General features: G+C 38.7%; 1 protein-coding gene across 1 annotated transcript; it reads right to left on the bottom strand.

Annotated features, from left to right (window-relative positions):
* Positions 1 to 5,543: 5,543 nt before the first annotated feature.
* Positions 5,544 to 8,338, bottom strand: LOC149213131 (uncharacterized). The gene is made up of 2 exons (XM_089390721.1): positions 8,264 to 8,338; positions 5,544 to 6,687 (listed from the first exon to the last, which is right to left on the bottom strand). Exon 2 carries the CDS (start codon positions 6,542 to 6,544, stop codon positions 5,819 to 5,821), a length of 726 nt encoding a protein of 241 aa, XP_089246847.1. The 5' UTR covers positions 6,545 to 6,687; positions 8,264 to 8,338; the 3' UTR covers positions 5,544 to 5,818.
* Between the last annotated feature and the right edge of the window lie 12,816 nt (positions 8,339 to 21,154).

The following is a 21,154-nucleotide window of genomic DNA, read 5'->3' as shown; positions in this document are numbered from 1 at the left end:
GACACTTGCTGATGCTGAGGATGTGCATCCTCTAAGTCTTATCACTGATATGGTATTTTCTGTTATTTTTCAAGGATGTGCATTCAGACTTGAGGTAGCATAAAAATAATCAATTTCAATCAGGATATTTTGTCATGTTAAAGTATTCTAACATGAATCTATTTTGTTGTTGTCACTATGCAGTGCTTCTAAGCCCACGGAATGGTGTAAAAGTGGACACTATGCATTGAAGTATCATGCCGCCCCAATCCGGGTCCAGCATCTTTAAAAATTGTCCTTCACAATGGGGCAAAAAATCATGTGATTTATAGAATATGGGAAGTGCAGGGAAAGACAACCAATAACAAAGCATACTACATTACACTTGTTGCAGGTTTAAAAGAGGCAAAACACAATGGGGTGAATAACATAACAGTGCTGACAAACTCAGAATTAATCTGTAATCACATGGAAGGCATCTACAATGTTCGCGCAGACAATTTGAGGCCCCTCTATAGAGAGGCAAAAATTTGGAGTGCTCGATTTAATTCTTTTTCGATAAAGCACGTTGCGGAGATCCATAAAATCTCTACTCATCTAATGGTTGGAGCAATCTCAAGTGTAGATGCAGGTGCCAGAGATGATTCAGGATCATCGTTCATTCCACTGGCAAACATTGATCAACATCAATATAGGTCTCGACTATGTGTATACACCATGGTTGTCATTTTTATTGGGATTCTCATACCGTGGTTATTTCAGTAAAGTACTCGTTAATGTACTTTTTTTTGGTTTTGTAATATCATTCACCTTGGATGTCCAATCATGTTATAACTGAAATCATGTGTCCAATTATGTACATTATATTTGAGGTGAACTAATTATTCTTAACCTACTGGTGATTCTGAAGGCCATCCACAAGTTGGCAAATGTGTGGATCATTGCTTTCAGTGCATATGAATATGTAAATGTTTGATTGGTTTTAATTATGTCCATTTAATATTTTTCAAACTTGACTAGACTACTATTGGACATGGAATTATAACTCCTCAGCTTAATAATATGTATGCACAATCTTCTTCAAGCATCATTCATGATTGCCTATTAATACTTGGAGGGTACCAAAGGCTCATAGTTACCTTGTTATCTACACCTGTTAATTCCATCCACATACTTGCAGCTGCTCCATAAAACAACACAACTATCTGCACAAGCAATCTGATTTCCTTCATTTGAAGCATTTTTGTTGAGTAGGGTTTGCAACACACAAGCAATTCTAGGTAATGTATCCTTTCTTTTCCTTGCTTTCCATACTATATGCACTCACCACATATTTATTTCCTTCAACTTGTTGCTTGACACGAAGTTGGAATCCTTAACACCTACATATAAACTTAGAATGCTGATCACTTGGAACATGTAAGTATTAATTCTCTTTTTGTTTCTTTGAGGACAACTGTTTTATAGCCAGGTTCAAGCATGTTTGCAAACCTCTGGTCGTCTGATGATAACCATTCTTCGACATTTGGGTGAGACAACCGTCACAACTGAACTTTAGTAACATTCATGTTAGACCTCTTATTTCTTGTAGGTTAATCAACCTCCATGCATAATTACGCTACACTCTCAGTGCATGGATGCTCACATTATCATGGAATAGCATTAATGATCCACAACTTCGTTAGAATAAATTTCTGCAAGAATACATTTCATACATAGAGCAGAGCAGACGACTGAAAGGAAAAAAAGGATGAAAATAGTCAACTGAGAGACCACGTTCCTCTTGAATAATGTGCCAACGACCAGGAATCAACCAGAAAGTAGTTATGGAAAGACCATCTGCCATCTCAATCCTTTCCCTGTACTCATGTTGAAAAGAGATTGGTTGTGATGAACTCGACTTAAAATGGATCTTTAACAGTTTTGGAAAGACCATCTGTCATCTCAATCCTTTTCTTGTTACACATGTTGAAAAAAGATGGTAAAATTGTTTTGTGATGAACTAGACTTCCTCAAAATCGATCTTAACATTTGTCTTTCCATAGTGCATGCACTCTTCATCTAGTTTTTTCCATTTATGAATCACATAAATTTGGATGTTGTTTACACATTTTTCCATCAGCAAGAAAGAGAGTCAACTTTAAGGTCACGAGCTTTGAAAATTTGTTAATTGAACTCTGAAATTTGTTAATGGTTAGTTCTTTCTCTAGACCGGCTTTAGACTGAAAAAATAAGCACCTCTTAAAGAAAATTATTCCACCAGCTCCACTGAATTGAGGTTGTCCCTGAGCAGCATCATCAAAAAAAAATTCCTAAGCCATTGATTTATCAATTAGTTGCACAACAATCTATCTTGGGTAAAATATCTGGGGGGTTTGTTATCTTTCAACTGTTTGAAAAAACTAAGATTGTTCAGTCCTTGCTATGTAGATTGGATTATTAGGGTTAATTTATTCTCAAATAAGCTAATTAAACTCCCCAGGCAATGATAGTAAGTAAAGCTTCAAACCTCTTCACAGTATGATTTTCACACCAATGATTTAATCAGTCTTCTGCAAGAGGACTCCTACAATCAGTCTTCTGCAAGAGGACTCCTACAAACATATCTTGCAAGCCCCTCTATCTCTTTCCAAAACTTGAATAGCGAGAAAAGGACACAATATAAAACTTGAATAGTGAGAAAAGGACAGAATATAAGCAAATGATGCACACTCTCTTCTTCAACCTTGTTCCAGGTGAAAACATTATTGTCCAAGTTCTAGCCAGTGGAAAACCCTTAATTGTAATGAACATTTCATTTTCCATATCACCTTGAAGTACCATTTAAAGCCCCAAAAACCCTACTTTCACCCAAAAAAAAATAAAAATCGAGAACCAATATTGGGAATATAATGCTAACCAACTGGTCTCTTTGACCAAATAATCTCGTCTGGCTAACCTTTAATCCTTACATGAACATCACAGGGATGCAATATATTTCTCTCATTCCAGGGCATCGTCCCCATATAATCCAAGCTCCTAAGTAGATTTCCATGCTAGGCCCCAATTGACATATTCATAGATATGTTCTCTGATTGAGAGTAATGAACCTTTTATCGTGCAACATAAAAAAACTAGTGTAACGTAATACACTATTCAACCATTTTGATGATTATGTTATAATTCAATTTGTATCATTTAAAGACTAGTCAATATGATTTTGCAAACTTAGTAGAAAATCCATGACTCCTAATTCTTGTTGTGGCTGCCCTGGTTGAAGCTGTTGGTTCCAGCATGTGATAGTTGATGTTAATTTCAAGTATAAATGATAAATCAAATAGTAGTAAATGACATTTAATCAGGATTGTTCATGATGAGTGCAATCCTATGAGCAGGAGAAATTATTACAATCTTTATAGTTTAATCATTATTAAATAACTAACTAGCTGAACAAAGGACAGGAACTCTGTGAAGGGATTGGTTGATTTGCAGACATTGTAGAAATGCATAATTGTAATGTGTACAATTGTTAGTAATGGTTCTAACTAATAGGCCACAACACTGAAAGTAATAATATTAGCCATTCATGCCACCAAAGGCTGAGAATGAAAAAGAATGGCATAATGGGGTTTGGGTTCTTTTTGAGGCTGAGCTGCTTTAGCTGGGCTTTAATTTTTAGCTTCCTCACTTCTTTTGCATCATCAATTAGAAGCTCTTGCAATAATATTATTGATGTGCTGGATGGCATTGCCCAAGTAGCTAGAAGTTTTCTCCTTAATTCTGTTGGTATTAATCTTGTTTAGTTACATGCTTTGATAGGTAATTGATACGAACAAAACTATTTTTCTTTTGTATTTCAAGCTAAAGCAAACTTTTGTTTAAAAACATACAAATGTACACGGCCTGTTGTAGTGGAACATGTGTAAATCCAATAACGACAATAAAGGCATATGTTATGTGCACTGAACAACTTTAGCTAATATATGTAATTATCTCTATATAAACGATCTTCTACACATATCACAATCGGTAATTTAGTTGAAGTATACGCATTCCTATCACCATGAATACAAAAGCAAATTGCTATAATACGCATGAACAAATAAATAACAGAGACATTAATATTGCAGAGGGAGATATTTCTTGAACTCTCTGTATCCAGTACTCATAATAACATGATGATTAAGAATGCAAACTTGATTTTTACAAAGTTGTATATGCCAGATTAGAATGCAAACACTAAGCAAAATCAGAAATAGAGATACACCCATGAAATGCAAGTCTGAACTGGCTAACATGTAAAGTCATTTGCCCAGCAATAGGCTAATAGCTGTATTTTAATTGCAAAGTAGACTGATATCAAAAAAATAAATCTACATAAAACAAGATAAAGTAATCCATAATATGAAAATGAAGGGTTACATATAACAATTCTTAGCAGTAAAAAATCAAAAACCATGCCCTTGGTTATTTAATCTCAGGCTCAACAAAAGAACAATAATCAATGCCACTTTCCAAAGTAAATTTTGAAAACTAATCCGAGCATACACAGCAATGAGAAATGAGCACAAGCAAGCCAGTAACCATTTAATCAGAATGAGATGGTCTTAATTCAGTTTCTAGAAGATGATCAATGCTACTCTATTTACTAAATGCAAGTCTGTTAAGATAACACAACTTCCCAACTTAAGATTGCAGTCCTAACAACTGAGTAATCAAAAACCATGACCTCTGTTTTTAAATCTCAGGCTCAACAAAAGAACAATAATCAATGCCACTTTTCAAAGTAAATTTTGAAAACCAATCTGACATAAATGGTTAAACGAGCTGTGATAATCATGTCCATTGATGCACAACAATGGGAAGCCCGTTCACTTTGTATGCCTCTGAATGTTTCAAAGATCCCACTGTCCTCATTTCATATAGCAATGGGAAGCACAATTTCTTTGGTCATTCTGGAACCTTGCAAAAATTCTGTTACAATGATTCAGGCTTCCAATAGAATGTCAGAGTTGCCATAATACACTAGTTCTTATCACACCAATATGACACTGGTATCGTTAAGTTGTTTCCTGCAACATCATATGCAGAGATGCATAGACTTTCTAGTCAACCAAGAGATTAATGATGCCAATCATTTTACAGTGCTGGATTGTAGTTTATATTGCTGATGGTTGTGCCTACCGAGAGTTTCATAGCATGAGGGTACTGTCAAGGAAGCATTATCTTCCTCAATAATTACAAAATTACTTCCTTATCAACAATTCCAGAGTTTATTAGGTTTTGTAATATATTGTCTGCCTTGACAGCTTCAAATGCTATATTTTAGACATTTCTGTGCCTCTCAATCTCCACCTGAATTATGGTGTGCTATCAATCCACACTTCTTTTAAGGCCTGAAAATATGGATGGAAAAAGAGGTTTGACATAGATTTGACGACAATGCTGACAGAATAGACTAGAAACAGTGCAGTACTCGTAGAAACTTGCTTGGAGAATCACAGGTCATCAGCAGCCAAAGTTCAGGACCAAGTGGGAAATGTGTATAATTAATGAAAACAAGAAAAACTCAGAATTTGAAATAATTAAAAGAGTTCATGAATTTTTCCCTTAATAATATTAACAGAACTGTTTCAATGGTCGCAAAAATGCAGAGCTTTTGATATTACAAAGACCAAGTTGGTTTGCCTGCGAAGGAACCACAAGCATAGTTAAACATACAAATAGAAGGAAACTAGTTTCAATGCCCTAACTAGCCAACAAATTTCACCAACCACTAAGAAGTTCAAGTTATTCAAAACTGTCCCAAGAGATTCACACATAATTATGTTCCCTGTCAACCTTTTAAATGCTCAATAAATCAAAGCTGGAGGGCCAAATCAGGCTGTGAATCAACCAGCATTCCAGAAGACTGCCTAACTGGAGACCTTGGAGACTGTTTTTCTACATTCAAATCTGGTGGAATCGAATTTGAAAATTCAGATGTCTGTTGAGAAGGTTGTTTTGAAGGTAAAGACTTCCATAGTTGTTTTTGAGATTGGGATGTATCAGCTCCCATTGGTATCTGCCTGCAATTAAAAGGACTCTGTGTGGTTGAATTCGGCAATTCTAACATCGAGTTTACACCTCCCTGAGAAGTGGCATGAGATGACAGATTCTGAGGATGCATCCAGCTCAGCTGTGAACGCATATACAGAGGCATGTCCATGGGTGCCTGCTGTTGAATAAATTGAGGAACACTACTAGAAATGCCTGATAGTTTTGTATCACCATATGGTTCCCTGGCCACACAATTGGAATTACCATCCAACCTTCTATCAAAACCAGTGCTGCCAGAAGTTGTCGTCTGGACACTTGAAACAGGTTGCACATGTTCAGCTGGTTTGGCAGATGCCCATTGCATAAGTCGGTTACTTCTGGAGACAATCTCAAGCAATTTTGACTGGGATACATCTGAGGTAAATTTTGCACCTGCCAGATTGACTTCACTGGATTTAGCAATTGATGAAGCTGATTTCAACTCACTCTGTTTGACTCCTTGCAAAGGCGTTTGAAAATTTATATTGTTGGCTGACTGTGAACTCATAGATAGAGGAACAGGTAACCCAATAGATTGAGACAGAGATACTAGTCCTGTAGATTGAGCAACTGTTGCAACTGTAGATTGAGCCAAGGTCTGTTGATCCTTGATCTCCTCACGCAATAACAAAGCACCAGGAGGAGCTTCAGCTGTAACAAAAAAGAAAAAAACACGTTGTTATGCAATCGCATACCCGCCATGGCCTTATGTAACAAAATGAGCCAATTATATATATATACTCTTTGTCAGCTCAAAATTTATAACCAAAAATAAATAATCAAAATACAAGCATTATCCAAAAGGAAAAAGTGTACTGTAGATGTTATGAAATAAGAGTAAACAATCTCAGGGATCAATGCTCAGAGCACTAGTTTGGTGACTTGCGGGCCTAAATGTTAAGTTCTAGTAGATTTGGACAAACAATCAAGGGTGAATGTTCACTCCTAACAGTCCAGGCCAAAAAAATCATATAGCAGTCGAGGCCAAAAATAATCATTTATACAAGTCCCTGGGGGAGTAGCTTCATGTGTCTACAAGCTGGTGTTGCACATCCACTTGCTAATATTGTGTATGTAATTGTGGTTATCCATATATCAGTTTAACTTGAAGTAACCATTTTTCCTTTTTCTGTTACTAGTCTCATAATTCAAGAATGCTTACACAGCCTTGTGAATGATCCGCATTAAGTAGCCAGAACTTATTATTATTAAAAAATGTTAATGGAAACCTCTAATTTATTGCAGTGTAATAGAAAAGAGCATACAGTTTGTATATAGAAATTTATAAGCATATTGATGCACTTTTACTTTTCAGCTTCATCTCTCCTTCAAACTTTCTTTCAAATCATTTCAAGGATAGTGATCCAAAAAGTGCTCATAACCAAAATCGCTATAAGTTAAATCAAAAGTGACTAGATGAAAGTCCAGTTCAGAGTTAATGGAAACCTATAAGTTAAATCAAAAGTGACTAGATGAAAGTCCAGTTCAGAGTTAATGGAAACCTCTAATTTATTGCAGTGAAATAGAAAAGAGCATACAGTTTGTATATAGAAATTTATAAGGATATTGATGCACTTTTACTGTTCAACTTCATCTCTCCTTCAAACTGTCTTTCAAATCATTTCAAAGATAGTGATCCAAAAAGTGCTCATAACCAAAATCGCTATAAGTTAAATCAAAAGTGACTAGATGATAGTCCAGTTCAGAGTTTCCAAACTATTGTGAAAATTTGGATCGTGAAGGAATTGATAGTTTTAGGGGTAACTACAAGTTTATCTGAGACTAGAAGGATTTGGCCATTCTTCTTATTCTTTATCTCCTTCAGCTACAAGTTTGGCTCTGCATGATTATAATCTATGGTTTTGTGACCCATTTTAATGCGGATCATTCACATAAACTACTCGATAGCAGCGGAGCTTTCATTACCCTTTTGTTTCAACGATTTTCTATTCACGATGTGAAGATTTTCCTGTAGATTAATAGAGCAATAATTGTGTATGGGTTTCTACACAGTCGATCAATCCAGCCAAACCGTTGGTTAATATGAAATGCAATACCCTTGGTTAATATGAAAATGCGAATCGAACTCCTTAAGCGAACACAGAGATTTATAATTACAGAATGTTGAGAGAATGCGAGGGTTTTAGCAGTCTTTAAAACAGATTTAAAACAAAATGAATGTTTAAAACCACGATTTGACGACTACAGAGACAGTGCAGGAATTTACCAGGAGGTAACAGAGCTCAGTCCGGCGGGCACTGGGTTGCAGAGTTTCAATGCGCGCAGCGCTTCAGTCCTGCGGGCACGGGGTTGCAGAGCAAACGGGTTCTGGTTGCAGAGTTAAATTGGCGCGCGAAAGTATTTCTCAGAATTATGTTATTGAACGAGATGGGGTGGGTCCCGCGTGGGTCATCGGAAACGCGAGGTGGCCGCCGGAGTCCGATGCCTATGGATATGTATGCCATCCCAAGTTTGCACCACATACATAGCTGGCAAGGGCATTTATGACACAATATATGGCTGGTTAGCCCTTGCCCAATGTGACCGAATTATTTTGCTTGGGCGGAAAAAAGAATTGAGATCTTTGTTATTATTAGAGTGAAAAATGTAAATATTTTTAAAAACAATCTTTGTCCTGATTAAAATGAAAAATGTAAATATTTTAGTTTTTAAAAATAATGTAATTTTTAATTTTTTGTGATTATTGTTTAGAAAATTATGACATGGATCATTCAGAGTACCATATTCATTTTGTCAAAATTTCAAATCCTAGAATACCTAGCATGCATGCAGTAATAATGTACTTAACCAAAACCTTGAATTGATATGGGAATGCCTTATAAGTAGACTATTTGGCTCTAAACTAACTATATATCAACACACATTCGGTCTTAGATAAACAGAGAATCTTTGACTACATTTATTCTTTCCCATACGTGCCATGCAATAATAATGTATTTAACCAAAACCTTGAATTCATATGGGAATGCCTTATAAGTAGACTATTTGGCTCTAAACTAACTATATATCAACACATAGTCAGTCTTAGATAAACAGATCATCTTCCACTGCATTTATTCTTTCCCATACCTGCCATGCAATGACAATGTAATTAACCCTAAGGAAAAGAAATTCAAGACATATGTAATGCCAAAATTATTAAAGATGACATATTTGTGCATATAGTGCAGTAGTGAAGCAAAAGCGAAGCATAAATTTCAGAGAGGAAAGCAAAAGCCACTTAGTATAAGTTGGTCTAGTTAAGTTGTCATTACCTGTTGTCATAAGTTTCTCTATAATATTTTTGATGGACTTTTACCATGTGAATTTAGGTATCACATGTCGCTTTATACTCCGAAAGGAAAATCTAGTGTGGTTATATGAAAATCTAGTCTATGTGGTATACTTTTTAATTATTATTAATAATAAGGTAATCTTGCATTGAATTTAGGTATCACATGTAGCTCTATACTCCCAAGGAAATATCATTAATAATTAATAATATATTTTTAATGTCTAGTATATTTTTAGGAAGCATGATGTTATTCAACCCTTTAAGGCCTTCCACTATCAACTACAATATCTCCCTCATAAGATCATTATTGTAAGACAATACTCAGGATGTTAAAGCTATGATCTTGCTGAGACAAGAAGTAATTGTGAGCTTGGCATCTTCACAAGGATGATCCGAGAGTTTGGGTAGTATTAATGCAAGCATAGATGCCTTGAGATTCCAACTGAGTTTCCTCCATTCTGGTTGCCCCACCTCTAAGAGCCATGTGTTTAATTCCTCCAATTTCTGAAGGTCTATGGTTGACTTTGTTCGTTGCAATTAAGATCCAAGTGCAAAGAACTTAGCATCTCTTCCTTGTCCTTCCTTCACTTCCCATGGGAATTTTTGTGGCATAATGGCATAGACCATTTTTGAGAAAGACTTGCTATTCTATTATAAAGTGGTATTGCTAACAAAAGGCCCCATGCTTCTTTTATTTTATCTAGAATTTTGTCCAATATTTTATGAGTTTTTTCTACTGAAAGTCCCATCTCCCATCATACCAAAGCATGAATACACTATTTCTTCAATGGATTTCGCCCCAAGATAAGGTAAATACAAATTTGATTGGTAATAGTAAGATGATTGTACCAGCTCCTTCCTTTCCTATTCCCTTTTTTTTCTTAACACAAAATCTCCTTTCTATTGTCAAACTCCAAAATTTGACAAAGCCCTTGTCAAATGCTAAAACCAATCAAAATTTTCAAAACTATGAACATGGTTTAGTCCATAACCCACCATCTTTCATGCTTCCACACTGAGACTTTAGAGCGGAAAGTCTATCTAGATGGAAAGAGAATTAGTTTTCAGGTAAAGACTTAGATCTTCATATGCTAATCAAGAGTCTGTGGACCCAATAATTGTGTCCTTGCAAGTGATCAATGGATCATGTGTGACATTGAATTTGATGTTAGAGGTTTCAAATGTATAGGCATAAGACTATATTCGACAATGATAAACCTCTACACCAATCCAACCGCATAATGCAACATACTATATAACGAAAAAAGACATAGCATTACTTTATTTAATTATGGTGACCCACCACGAAATCTTTTGATGAAATATAATTTACTCGATTCTACAAAAACACGGTGTCTTTGCCTCTATGACTAATGTGTGAGTGATCTTGATGTAGCGACATCAATTTATCTAATGTAATAAAACAAATACTTTGTCGTGCACCTGAAGAGGACCATGGTTGTCTCCTTGACCGATGCTACGATAAAAATAATCTTGTCTCTGCTATTAAGAGTGATGACAACTTTGGCTCCCGTAATGAATCGATGGTCAATGCTAGAACCAAAGCCTATGAAACTTGCTCGGCTCCTTCCTGTGCTTAGAGGGTTGTGGTGACAGTGCAACGCCCAGGGACATATATGGGGATGCTTAACTCCTTTCTCTTCTTAGACAATTGTTGTGATAGTGTTTTGGAAATGTGTCCAATGCTCAGGCTATATCAACTAATCAGCATGCAACACTCATACTCCCTTTCACCTTCCATTGAAACGAATTAGAGACTGAAACCAATCTAACACCTCTACTCATTAGATGGCTCAGTGTTCATTTTAACACAGAAAATTACCCCCCTCGTGACCTCGACTGCTACTGAGAAACATCACCCTTTAGATTAGCAATGCGACTGTTTGGTTATGAGTGCCTCAAATTCCCTTCTGTCAGTGGTATAGTCCCATGCGATTGATTCGATGGGTCTGCACGATTTTCAGCCGACCTCCTTGCTCTCGTGATTTGAATACTCCCTTTCGTGGTGAGGTGCCTCCCGGAAGCTGAAATAGTGGATCAGACCATTGTTGACCTGATCCACGACTCAGTAATGTTGGTATAGTGTTTTGATGCAATTTATGCCTATGGCTATTTGTTCTATCCTCAATGGCCCTCAGATTCACTTGCTAAAGAAAAAATATTTGACCCTTTCTCCCTGTTTAACTTGGTCCCCTTTGATGAAAGTGTTATCACCAAAAATTGATCATCTAGCCTATTTTACTAGATGGATCAAAGCACACCATGTAAGGTCAATTTTACCATAGTAAAATTGCTTTCATTGTGAGAAATTACTTAATAAACCACCTTTGCTAAGTAATTTATAATTAAACCCATGAAGAATAATTAAATAAATCAATATTTATTTTATTTTCTTCTAGGAATAATTAATTAAACCATTGTTCAATTATTATTCCTTGTCATATTTGACCCAATTATGAAAAATCAAAAGATAAATTATTAATTATCTTATTTTTCTCTAGGAATAATTAATTACTCACTCATTTATTATTATTCCTTGTCAAATTTGACTAAATCTCTTAGGAATAATTAAATAAATCATTATTTGTTTATTATTCCTTAACCAATTTCTTGAGATGATAAATAAATCATTTATTTATTTATTATTTCTAAATAAAAGTTGAAATACGTTTTCTCTCCTAACCAAATATAATAAAATATTCCAAGTGGTTATTCCAAGAATGGGGTTAATAATATTTTATTATTGCTCATTATTCAAGGATAGCTCAATATTTTGTTATAAATAGAGGGGTTTTCCATTCATTATTCACTTTCGATTATTTTCGTTCTTGCACTCATCGTTGTAACTCTTATTATTTTCATTGCCGCACACCATTTCTCTGCCATTTGAGTTCCCATTAAGCTCAAACATTTTATTTGTTGGGTTTTCACATTATAAAGGAGAGAGACTCTACACAAGCTGAAGACATTTTATCATAGACAATAACCCATCCCATAGAGGGGGACTGGTAAAATTTATTTGTTCCCTTCATAGGTGTTATAATAAAATATATTCTTTGTATATCCGATTTCCATTGGATGATTGGAGTTATTACTGTTTATTTTTACTGTTTAACTATGATTGTGTCATAGGTCAGGACTTTGCTAGGTTTTGTTTCTATCATTTGCTGCAAATCTATAGTGTTTAGTAGCCATTTATATTGTTCAAACTCTTTGTCATCCGCAATTTTAAGTGGGTTCTTTTCGTACATCTTTGATACGAAAACACTACAACAAAATTGGAAACTGCAATGGTTTTTTAGTTCAGATCCAGAAACTTGGGTGGCCTTCAGTTTTCAGGTTAGGGTTTCTTATTTGTTCTGACTCTTAATGTTATTTACTAGCTTTCTAACCCTAGAAATGTCAAATTTCTAACTTCTGCAAGTTTTCTAGTCTTTTCTACAGGTCACGGGAACGAGCTGGGACAGAGACGGTAGTTTTTCTGAGATTTTCCAACCAGGAAAAATATGATTAGAAATCACACTTTTTAGCCCAAAAAGTGTGATCTCGAGTCTAGAGTGCATATTTCACCCCAAAAATTGCGATCCCCCCTAAAAATAGGTTAGTACCTATGATTTTATGGTTTTTGGGTTTTTATCAGATCTGTTTCTGGGTTTTGTTGAGAGCTGTGCGTTGGGTTGTTTGACCTCTATCTCATCTTGTTTAGGCCTTGATCTACTCTGATTTACTCGTCAAAGTGGAATTTATCCCCTTAAGGCTTCTAGTATGCTTCCACATTTATAGGAGGAGTTTAGCTGAGTAAGAAGTCTAAGTTTCTCTAGCACTTTCAGTCATATTTTCCAGATCTATACCCTTTTCTTTTAGATCTCAAAAGATAGGTTGTTTCCATCCATGGTTTCATATTAAACCTTGTTTGGTCGTTGGCCTTAGGGTCCCATCGGTTGCCCTAGGATTTACACCCATCTCCCTATCTTTTTGTAGCGATCTTCCTCTCTGGCTTTTTGTTGTTGCTGCACCACTTTCCAGTAGCCTAGTGTCGTTTCATCCTAGTCACATCGACACTTAGATCCCTTGAACTTTTTAGTGTGTTTTCAGTCGATTTCACCACCATCCAGCTCAATGTTTACAAATTCAGTTTGGGTGGGGTTTAGTTAATGGTTTTGTTGTTCATTTACTCTTATTAATTTTAGTTTATTTTCAACAATCTTTTTTCTTTTTTACAAACACAATCCAGGCTTAATCAATAAATACACTTGCACACACAAGCACACCTTAAGTGAAGGGCGGTTGGTTTACACCTCGAAGCCAAGAGTGAACATAATAAATTTATCTCCCCTCATCGAGAGAAAGTCACATTGTTGATCTCCCTTCACCATTTTCATGTCACATGTGTCTTACCACCATTGTGCCACCAAGTCGTTTGTCACAAAGACTCTTATAGCTTCATGCCCATTTTCCACTCGGGCATATTACTCCTCCCCACTGGGTTCAAGTTCATAGCCCTCTTAGTCCCCATACCGACTCTTCTCCTGGTTCATCTGATTGCGAGCCTCCTTCACCACATGTTGTCACCATGTTTGGACCCACAGCTAGTGTAGGAACCCAACCTGGTGTTGGCTCCATTTCTACCCTAGTGATCACATCTAGAGGAGCAATCTCATGAACTATTAAGAAAACTCCCATACTCCCTTTTATCGCTGGCTTAAGTCTCCTAGATTTTAGCCAGTTGATAAATGACCCAATACACCACGATGCTAGTTGGCATGCTATTCCGACTAAGCTTCCCTCAAATATCCCAAAGTTTGAGGGTAATTCTGCAGAGGATCCTACCGATCATGTTTGCTCCTTCCACATGTGGTGTTCATCCAACTCCATTACCGATGACTTCATTCGTTTTCAGCTGTTCCAACACACGTTCACTAGAGGTGCTACAAAATGGTATGTATACTAGCCCGCCACATTTCATTCCATTTTCGTGATGCTTGTTAAATTGTTCCTCTCATATTTCTAGCTACCTCTTCGATACGACACTAGTAAAAAGATATTGACCTCATTTCGTCAGTCCTCTGTCACTCACCTTTCCGACCATGTTCAAGAGTGGCATAGAAGGAGGAGCACATGTCGTGCCCCACACTTCGAAGACCATGTCTATCTAGATTGGTTTCTCAGGAGCCTTTTAGAACCCATTGGAAAAGATGTCGCATCCCATTTTCCTCAAACTGATGAAGAAGCTCTCCAAACCACTATGAGATATGACCTGATTTATGTGCAATCCGGTTTTGTCTATACCATCATTCCAAACCTTCCCCATCCTGGAGGTTCCAATGCACCAGGGGAATCTCACATTGCCGATGGTATCGTTGGAACCCTTTCACATCCTTCCCCATATACTCAACAAAGTTATGGCCATCCACAAGGGGGCACCAGTTCCTCCAACACTTATGCCCCTCCTCCTAGCAACATATTTTCAGTTCCCCAACCTATCTACCAAACCATTGCTCCTCCTTATGAACAGTCGAGCACTCCAGCTCCTAATTCATTAACACCGCAGCCTCCCATGCATCCTCAGCCCTCGTAGCTATTTCCCCCTTAGGGTCAGGTGTTTGCACAGTAGAGTGCAACCAGTCCCCAAAATCTGAAGAAAAATAATAAGGGGAAGGGTAACAATTGTAACAAGGGTAACCAGGGTAATCAAGGTAATCAACCTAGTGAATCCCAGGGGAACCAGCCTAACACCAACAACTAGAAACAAGGAATCCAACCCAAGAAAAACAAGGCTATTCGTATGAACAAGCCTTGTGCATGTTGTTATGTACATGGCCATTATACACATGAGTGTGCTATCTTAGCCCAGATGTGCCAAATGTGGGAAGCTCAAGCAGCTTCTACAGGCCAACAATTGCCTCAGAATCCTGCACCATCTTAACTGACAGTGCTTACAGATCCTTTCCCTCAACAAGGATTTGTTTCTTCTCAACCTCACCCAGGTCAAGCAGCCCACCCTCCACAACCTTTTGGTCCTGGTGACTACCAGATCCTCATGATGAGCTCTGAGGAGGTTAATCCCTCCAATATCAACTTGCAAACTCGATCGCGTCAATATGATAAGCCATCAACTTCTTCCGCCACTGATTCCAAAGCCAAAGATTCTACTGAGCCTGTTATGACATCAAATGTTCCATTACAGATCCCTCAACCTAAAGCTGAGGCAATTCCCAAGATCCCAAAGGGACCATTATACGATAACACGGCTTCTAACCGAGTTGCCCATACATACAGTATAGTAGATGACTTGGCGTAATCACCTGCCGCCATGTCGACGCTGGATGAACTCCAGTCATGCCCATCTCAAAAGAAATCTCTAATAACTTCTTTGGGCATAGTAGATCCTTCTGACAATCGTTTGATTGTCTTCCCAGTTGATACATCAGAACATCCCCCATTGCCTTGCTCTGTTGTTTTCTAGGTACTAGTCCAAGTCTGTAATGTCATCATCTACTGATGCATTACTGGCAATGGTGCATCCACCTGTGTGATGTCTGCTACCATTTGGAAAAAACTTTAGTCACCTGAGTTGTCCCGCTCCACCATCACTTTGCATTCTTGGGACAGACACTCCTCCTAGCCTCTTAGCATGTACTGCAACTATCCAGTGACCCTTGTGGGCAAGACTCTCCATGTAAATATTGAGGTTATTGATGCCCCTTTAGATTACAACATTCTCTTGGGTCGTAGTTACACATATGCCATGTCAGTTGTCACATCTATGGTTTTCCGCAAGATGTACTTCCCCCATGAAAGGAAGATTGTTACCATAGATCAGTTGACTTACTACGAGCCGGCATCCATGACGTCCCCCGAGTCCATTATCTTATCAGTGTTAGATAAGAAGTCTTCAACTCCTCCTCCCTCTCATCTTAGAGCCTAAATCTTTCAGCGTCACGGGTTGTCCTCAAGCAGTCTGGTACATTCGATCCACAACGAGCTCCTCCGCATTGTGCGGTTACCATCCCAGCCGAGCCATCCAAATCCACCCCCCAAGACCTCCTCCATATGTGGGTGCCTCTCCTATCTTCCCCCAGGAACTGTTCCTCTAGGTCTCAACCATCCAGGAGTTGTTCTGCCGGGACATTACCTTGCAGGCGAGATACCTTTCTTATTTCCCTCTCCCACAATATTTTATGTCCCTGTCATGGCTTCGTTGGTCCTTCCTAGCATGACTTTAGGGATCCCCATATGGTACATTGATCCCCCTGCAAGCATTCTTCCTGGTCAGCTAAGACCTTATCATGCTCTGACCCTGGTTCAACTAGTCCCTATGGCCCCTACCACTACTTTAGTTCCATCACAACCTCAAGAGAAACCCACTCCTATTGCGAAAGCATCTGGACAGGGGGGAAAAGCTAAGAGGAAAGAACCTAAGTGCAAGGCTCCCCAACCTCCTCCAACCCCCAAGGCCCCAAAGTCGTCACCTCTGTGCACTTTGTGTAAAGCTGTGGGGCACGCGACCAATAATTGTCTTAAGCTTCCTCATCTCAAACCTTTGGTTCATGAAATGTTCCCTGAGTCAAATATCCCTAAAGTCCATGTTAACTTACCGGGTCCACCCAAGAAACTTAGAACGTTACACAAAAATCACCCTTGTGCCTTATGTGATCATCATGGTGACTATTCCCATTATTGCCCTCATCTCAACAAATTTTGTGATTTCCTTAAGGCATTTCACGAATACGAGACCACTCATAATGGATCACCTTCTCCTCTTCCTGTGGATTTTTATACCAATAGTAAACCAGAATAGGGGCAATCTGGTCCCACCATCGTGATCCCTTCCCCAAATGTGGAGATGACGGACACCATGGGCCATATCCTTTACCTGTGGTCATCCTTGAGTTCCTCGTAGGCAATCCTTTCTGAAGTTTCTGAGCACGCTTCTATTCAACCTCTTGCGATAGAATCCCAGGTCTCAACATACATAGATCCTTCATTTACTATCTCGTCATCTACCATTCCATATGATGCGTATGTGAACCTTCTTTCTCAGGTGATGCACTAGGTACCGTGCCGCATGATGTAGTCAATATTCGTCTCGTCTGCTCATCTTCCATTTTGATGAGGACATCATGCAAGCTATGTCTACCCCTGATTACCCTTGCACTTAGGCAAGGGGGGATATCTTTTGGAGGATTTTAAAGGCCATTTCCTTCCTAATAATCCCAATGCAATCTACCTAAAGAAATTTTTCTCATAGCTTATCTCTTTGTTTTGCATGTCTTTATTTCTGTCATGAAGCTAGATAGGATGCATCATCTCATCTGTCGTCTTTTGCACCTTTCAGATGGATCCATCATCCACACCATATATCGGTCATGTTGATGGTGCCAGTCACTTATCCAGGAATATAGCCTCGATACCCTGGGCCATTTTTACCCCCTTGCATACATTAGTGCTTTCGAACGATGTGTGCATTGGATCTGCCACCAATAACTAGGCCGAATATGATGAAGTGACAGGTTTGCTAGTCGATTCCCTTTCTCATCGCATCCTTCATCTTCATGTTCGTTTATATTCCTTGCTACTTGTCATGCAATTGAATGGTGTGTATCATGTGCATAACCAAGTCCTATTTAGAAAATATTTGCATGTTAAGCTGTTGGTACGTGAATTTGAAACCCTTACTTTTAGTCAAGTTCCTAGAGCCCAAAATAACTATGTAGATACCATTGCAAATAACATTCTAGATTGGCATTTATCACATGTATACCACAGAAGACAACCATAAACAAAACACATGGCGAACCATCATCGTCATATAAAAATGCATAATCATATTATGTATCATATAAGTGTTCGGAGCCCATAGCTCTAAATACATCTGACATGCCCAAAACATGTTACAAAAATCAAAATCAAAGGGACCCACATGTCCCCATATCTAGTCACTATCCGAAGGATCAGGCACCAAAGGCTCCGCCCCACCTGCACGTAGATCACGTACTGCATGACCAGCCATCGCCATGCACCGCATGATACCTCGCCACTCTAAGGGAAGGCTGCTACACTCATATATGTATCAATTGTCTAGCTCATGCCATCTGCGCTCAAAAACTTTGGTCAAGAGTACCCCACATCTACGGTGTAGATAAACAAGTAGCACACTATCCTCTAGACCCTGACAAGATGACGATGTTCCCTAATCTGCAGCCACAGGCACTGCAGCTCGCCCTACATTTCTTGTCAGTTTTACCGGTGCTATGTGTGCATACCACATATTTAACACTTAGTACCATATACACGTGATAAAAATATGAAATGCACCATAAAAATAGTAACTTAACAATTAGCGTTTGGTCCCCATGCTTGCCTGAGCAAAAGTGGCAAGTCAGGATCTCCCTAATAGTTCATCCTGCGATAAGGATAATCGTCAATCTAGAGGGGCATCTGATCCCATTGTGCAAAAAACATGGGTTGGAACACCCGTCCGACTCCCCGTCCTCCTCTCTGCAGTAGGTGCCCTGAGTGGCAGATTTTGGGCTCCTGTGGGCCCCCATATCGGATCTATACATGAGGAAGGATGGTGGGTATCTTCTGAAAGAAGAATGCGCACAGTACTACTCCAAAAACATAGTCATGGCTCACCTACATAGACTTAACTATTGTATCACCGATGACAGCATCATCTCGGCCAACCCATAGTAGGTCCTAGCCAAAACACTCTCAACCAGCTGTAGGAATTTACAGGGTAAGTTCCTCAGAAAGAATACCAAGAGGACACCGCTCACAACCAGATCTCAAATCAATACACCAGTATTTTTGACGTGGTTAAAACCCTCAGAGTGCAAGGAGGGAAACAGTCCACGGCCTGTCCCAACGTGGGTACAGACAATTTATTAATCAAAGAATGAAAAATTTACATAAGCTTCTCTCATGCACGGATTACCCGAACAATGACCCTCCATGCGCTTTAAATAGAACTCATGGACCAATCGGGTGTCAAGCCACGGATCAAGTGTCGATAATACCGAGGTGAGAGTGAACCGTCGGATCACTACATATCGTGACCGTCGGATTGTAAGTTACAATATGTACAACGGTAAAGAAACACACTTTACCTAACTCTATACCTAACTCTAAACTAGACCAAGTTGAACTTAACTATATCCTATGTGTCGGAATATCCTAACATCCCCCCTTAAGAACAACTTGGGATAGGATTGAAGGATTTACAAATATGACACAATAGGAGAAGGAAGGAGGCACTAGAGCCTATCCCCCCTTAGCGACAACTTCCTGAACTCCAAGCATATATCGAAGTTTAGTGAACTTCGCCTCTGTGAGAGCCTTTGTGAAGATGTCTGCAACCTGATCATCTGTTGGACAATATTGCACTTCAAGAACATGGTCATGAATGAGCTTTCTGATGAAGTGCATGTGTAGTTCGATGTGTTTGCTGCGCTGATGCTGAACTGGATCTTTGCATAGCTGAATGGCACTTTGATTATCACACCAAAGTGTGGTTGGATGCTGTTGCTCAAAGCCAAACTCTGATAGGATCTGACGAAGCCACAAGGCTTCCTTACTAGCTTCCACGGCACCACGATACTCTGCTTCTGCTGACGAAAGAGAAATGGCAGCCTGTTTCTTACAGGCCCATGTAATTGGTCCTGAACCAAGAGTGAAGACATAACCGGCAGTAGACTTCCGATCATCAGGGTCACCAGCCCAATCAGAATCAGTGAAACCAACTAACAGAGGAGCTGCTTGGGCACTGTAATGAATCCCAAACTGTACTGTACCTCGAACATAACGAAGTATTCTTTTGGCTGCTTTCCAATGACTTTCACGGGGGTTTTGCATAAAACGAGCAACAAGGCCAACAACAAAGGAAAGATCAGGACGAGTATGGGTTAAGTACAAGAGTTTTCCTACAAGTTGACGGTATAAGGTAGCATCAACTTCAGGAGAAGTACAAGAGACTGAAAGTTTGACTCCAGACTGAAAGGGAGAAGGGGCTGGCTTACAGTCTTCCATGTGAAAATGACGAAGAATATCACAAGCATACTTGGACTGGGAAAGGGAAATACCTTCCTTGGATTGCAAGACTTGAAGACCGAGAAAATAGTGTAAGTGTCCTAAGTCTGTCATTTCAAATTTCTTTTTAAGGATAGACTTCACATGGTTTATAAGGTTGGGATCACTGCCAGTAAGGATAAGATCATCAACATAAAGAACAAGGATGATAAGAGAGTCACCCACTTTCTTGGTGTAGACAGTATTGTCAGAATGACACCTAGAAAAGCCAGATTCTAAAAGAAAGCTATCCATTTTGGCATACCAAGCCCGAGGAGCTTGCTTGAGACCATAAAGGGATTTCTTAAGTCGACACACAAGGCTAGAGTCTGTTTGTATGAAGCCAATGGGTTGTTCCATATAGATTTCTTCCTACAAGTCCCCATGCAAGAAGGCAGATTTAACATCCATTTGATGGACTTCCCATTTTAAAGAGGCAGCAAGGGAAAGAACAAGGCGGATAGAGTTCATTTTGGCAACAGGGGCGAAGGTTTCAGTGTAGTCAATGCCTTCAACCTGTGAAAAGCCCTTAGCAACTAGACGAGCCTTATGTTTATCAACTTTCCCATCTGGTCCATACTTGGTTCTGTAAACCCATTTGCATCTAACAAGTTTGCGTCCCTTTGGTAGAGAAACAAGATCCCATGTATCATTTGTCATCAATGAATGATATTCTTCATTCATAGCTGCTTCCCAATGTGGATGGCCTGAAGCTTCTGCAAAAGTGTCAGG

The sequence above is a fragment of the Pinus tabuliformis genome, chromosome 1_1, assembly GCF_031772625.1.
Source record: "Pinus tabuliformis cultivar Carrire ecotype Pingquan chromosome 1_1, CPIR1, whole genome shotgun sequence".
Lineage (NCBI taxonomy): Eukaryota > Viridiplantae > Streptophyta > Pinopsida > Pinales > Pinaceae > Pinus > Pinus tabuliformis.
Note: the sequence above shows the minus strand (reverse complement) of the source record. Positions and strands in the feature narration are given on the sequence as shown.

What these genes read in the sequence shown, in the direction of transcription:
- LOC149213131 (XM_089390721.1), bottom strand. Translation starts at nt 6,544, where the DNA reads ATGAGTTCACAGTCAGCCAACAATATAAATTTTCAAACGCCTTTGCAA.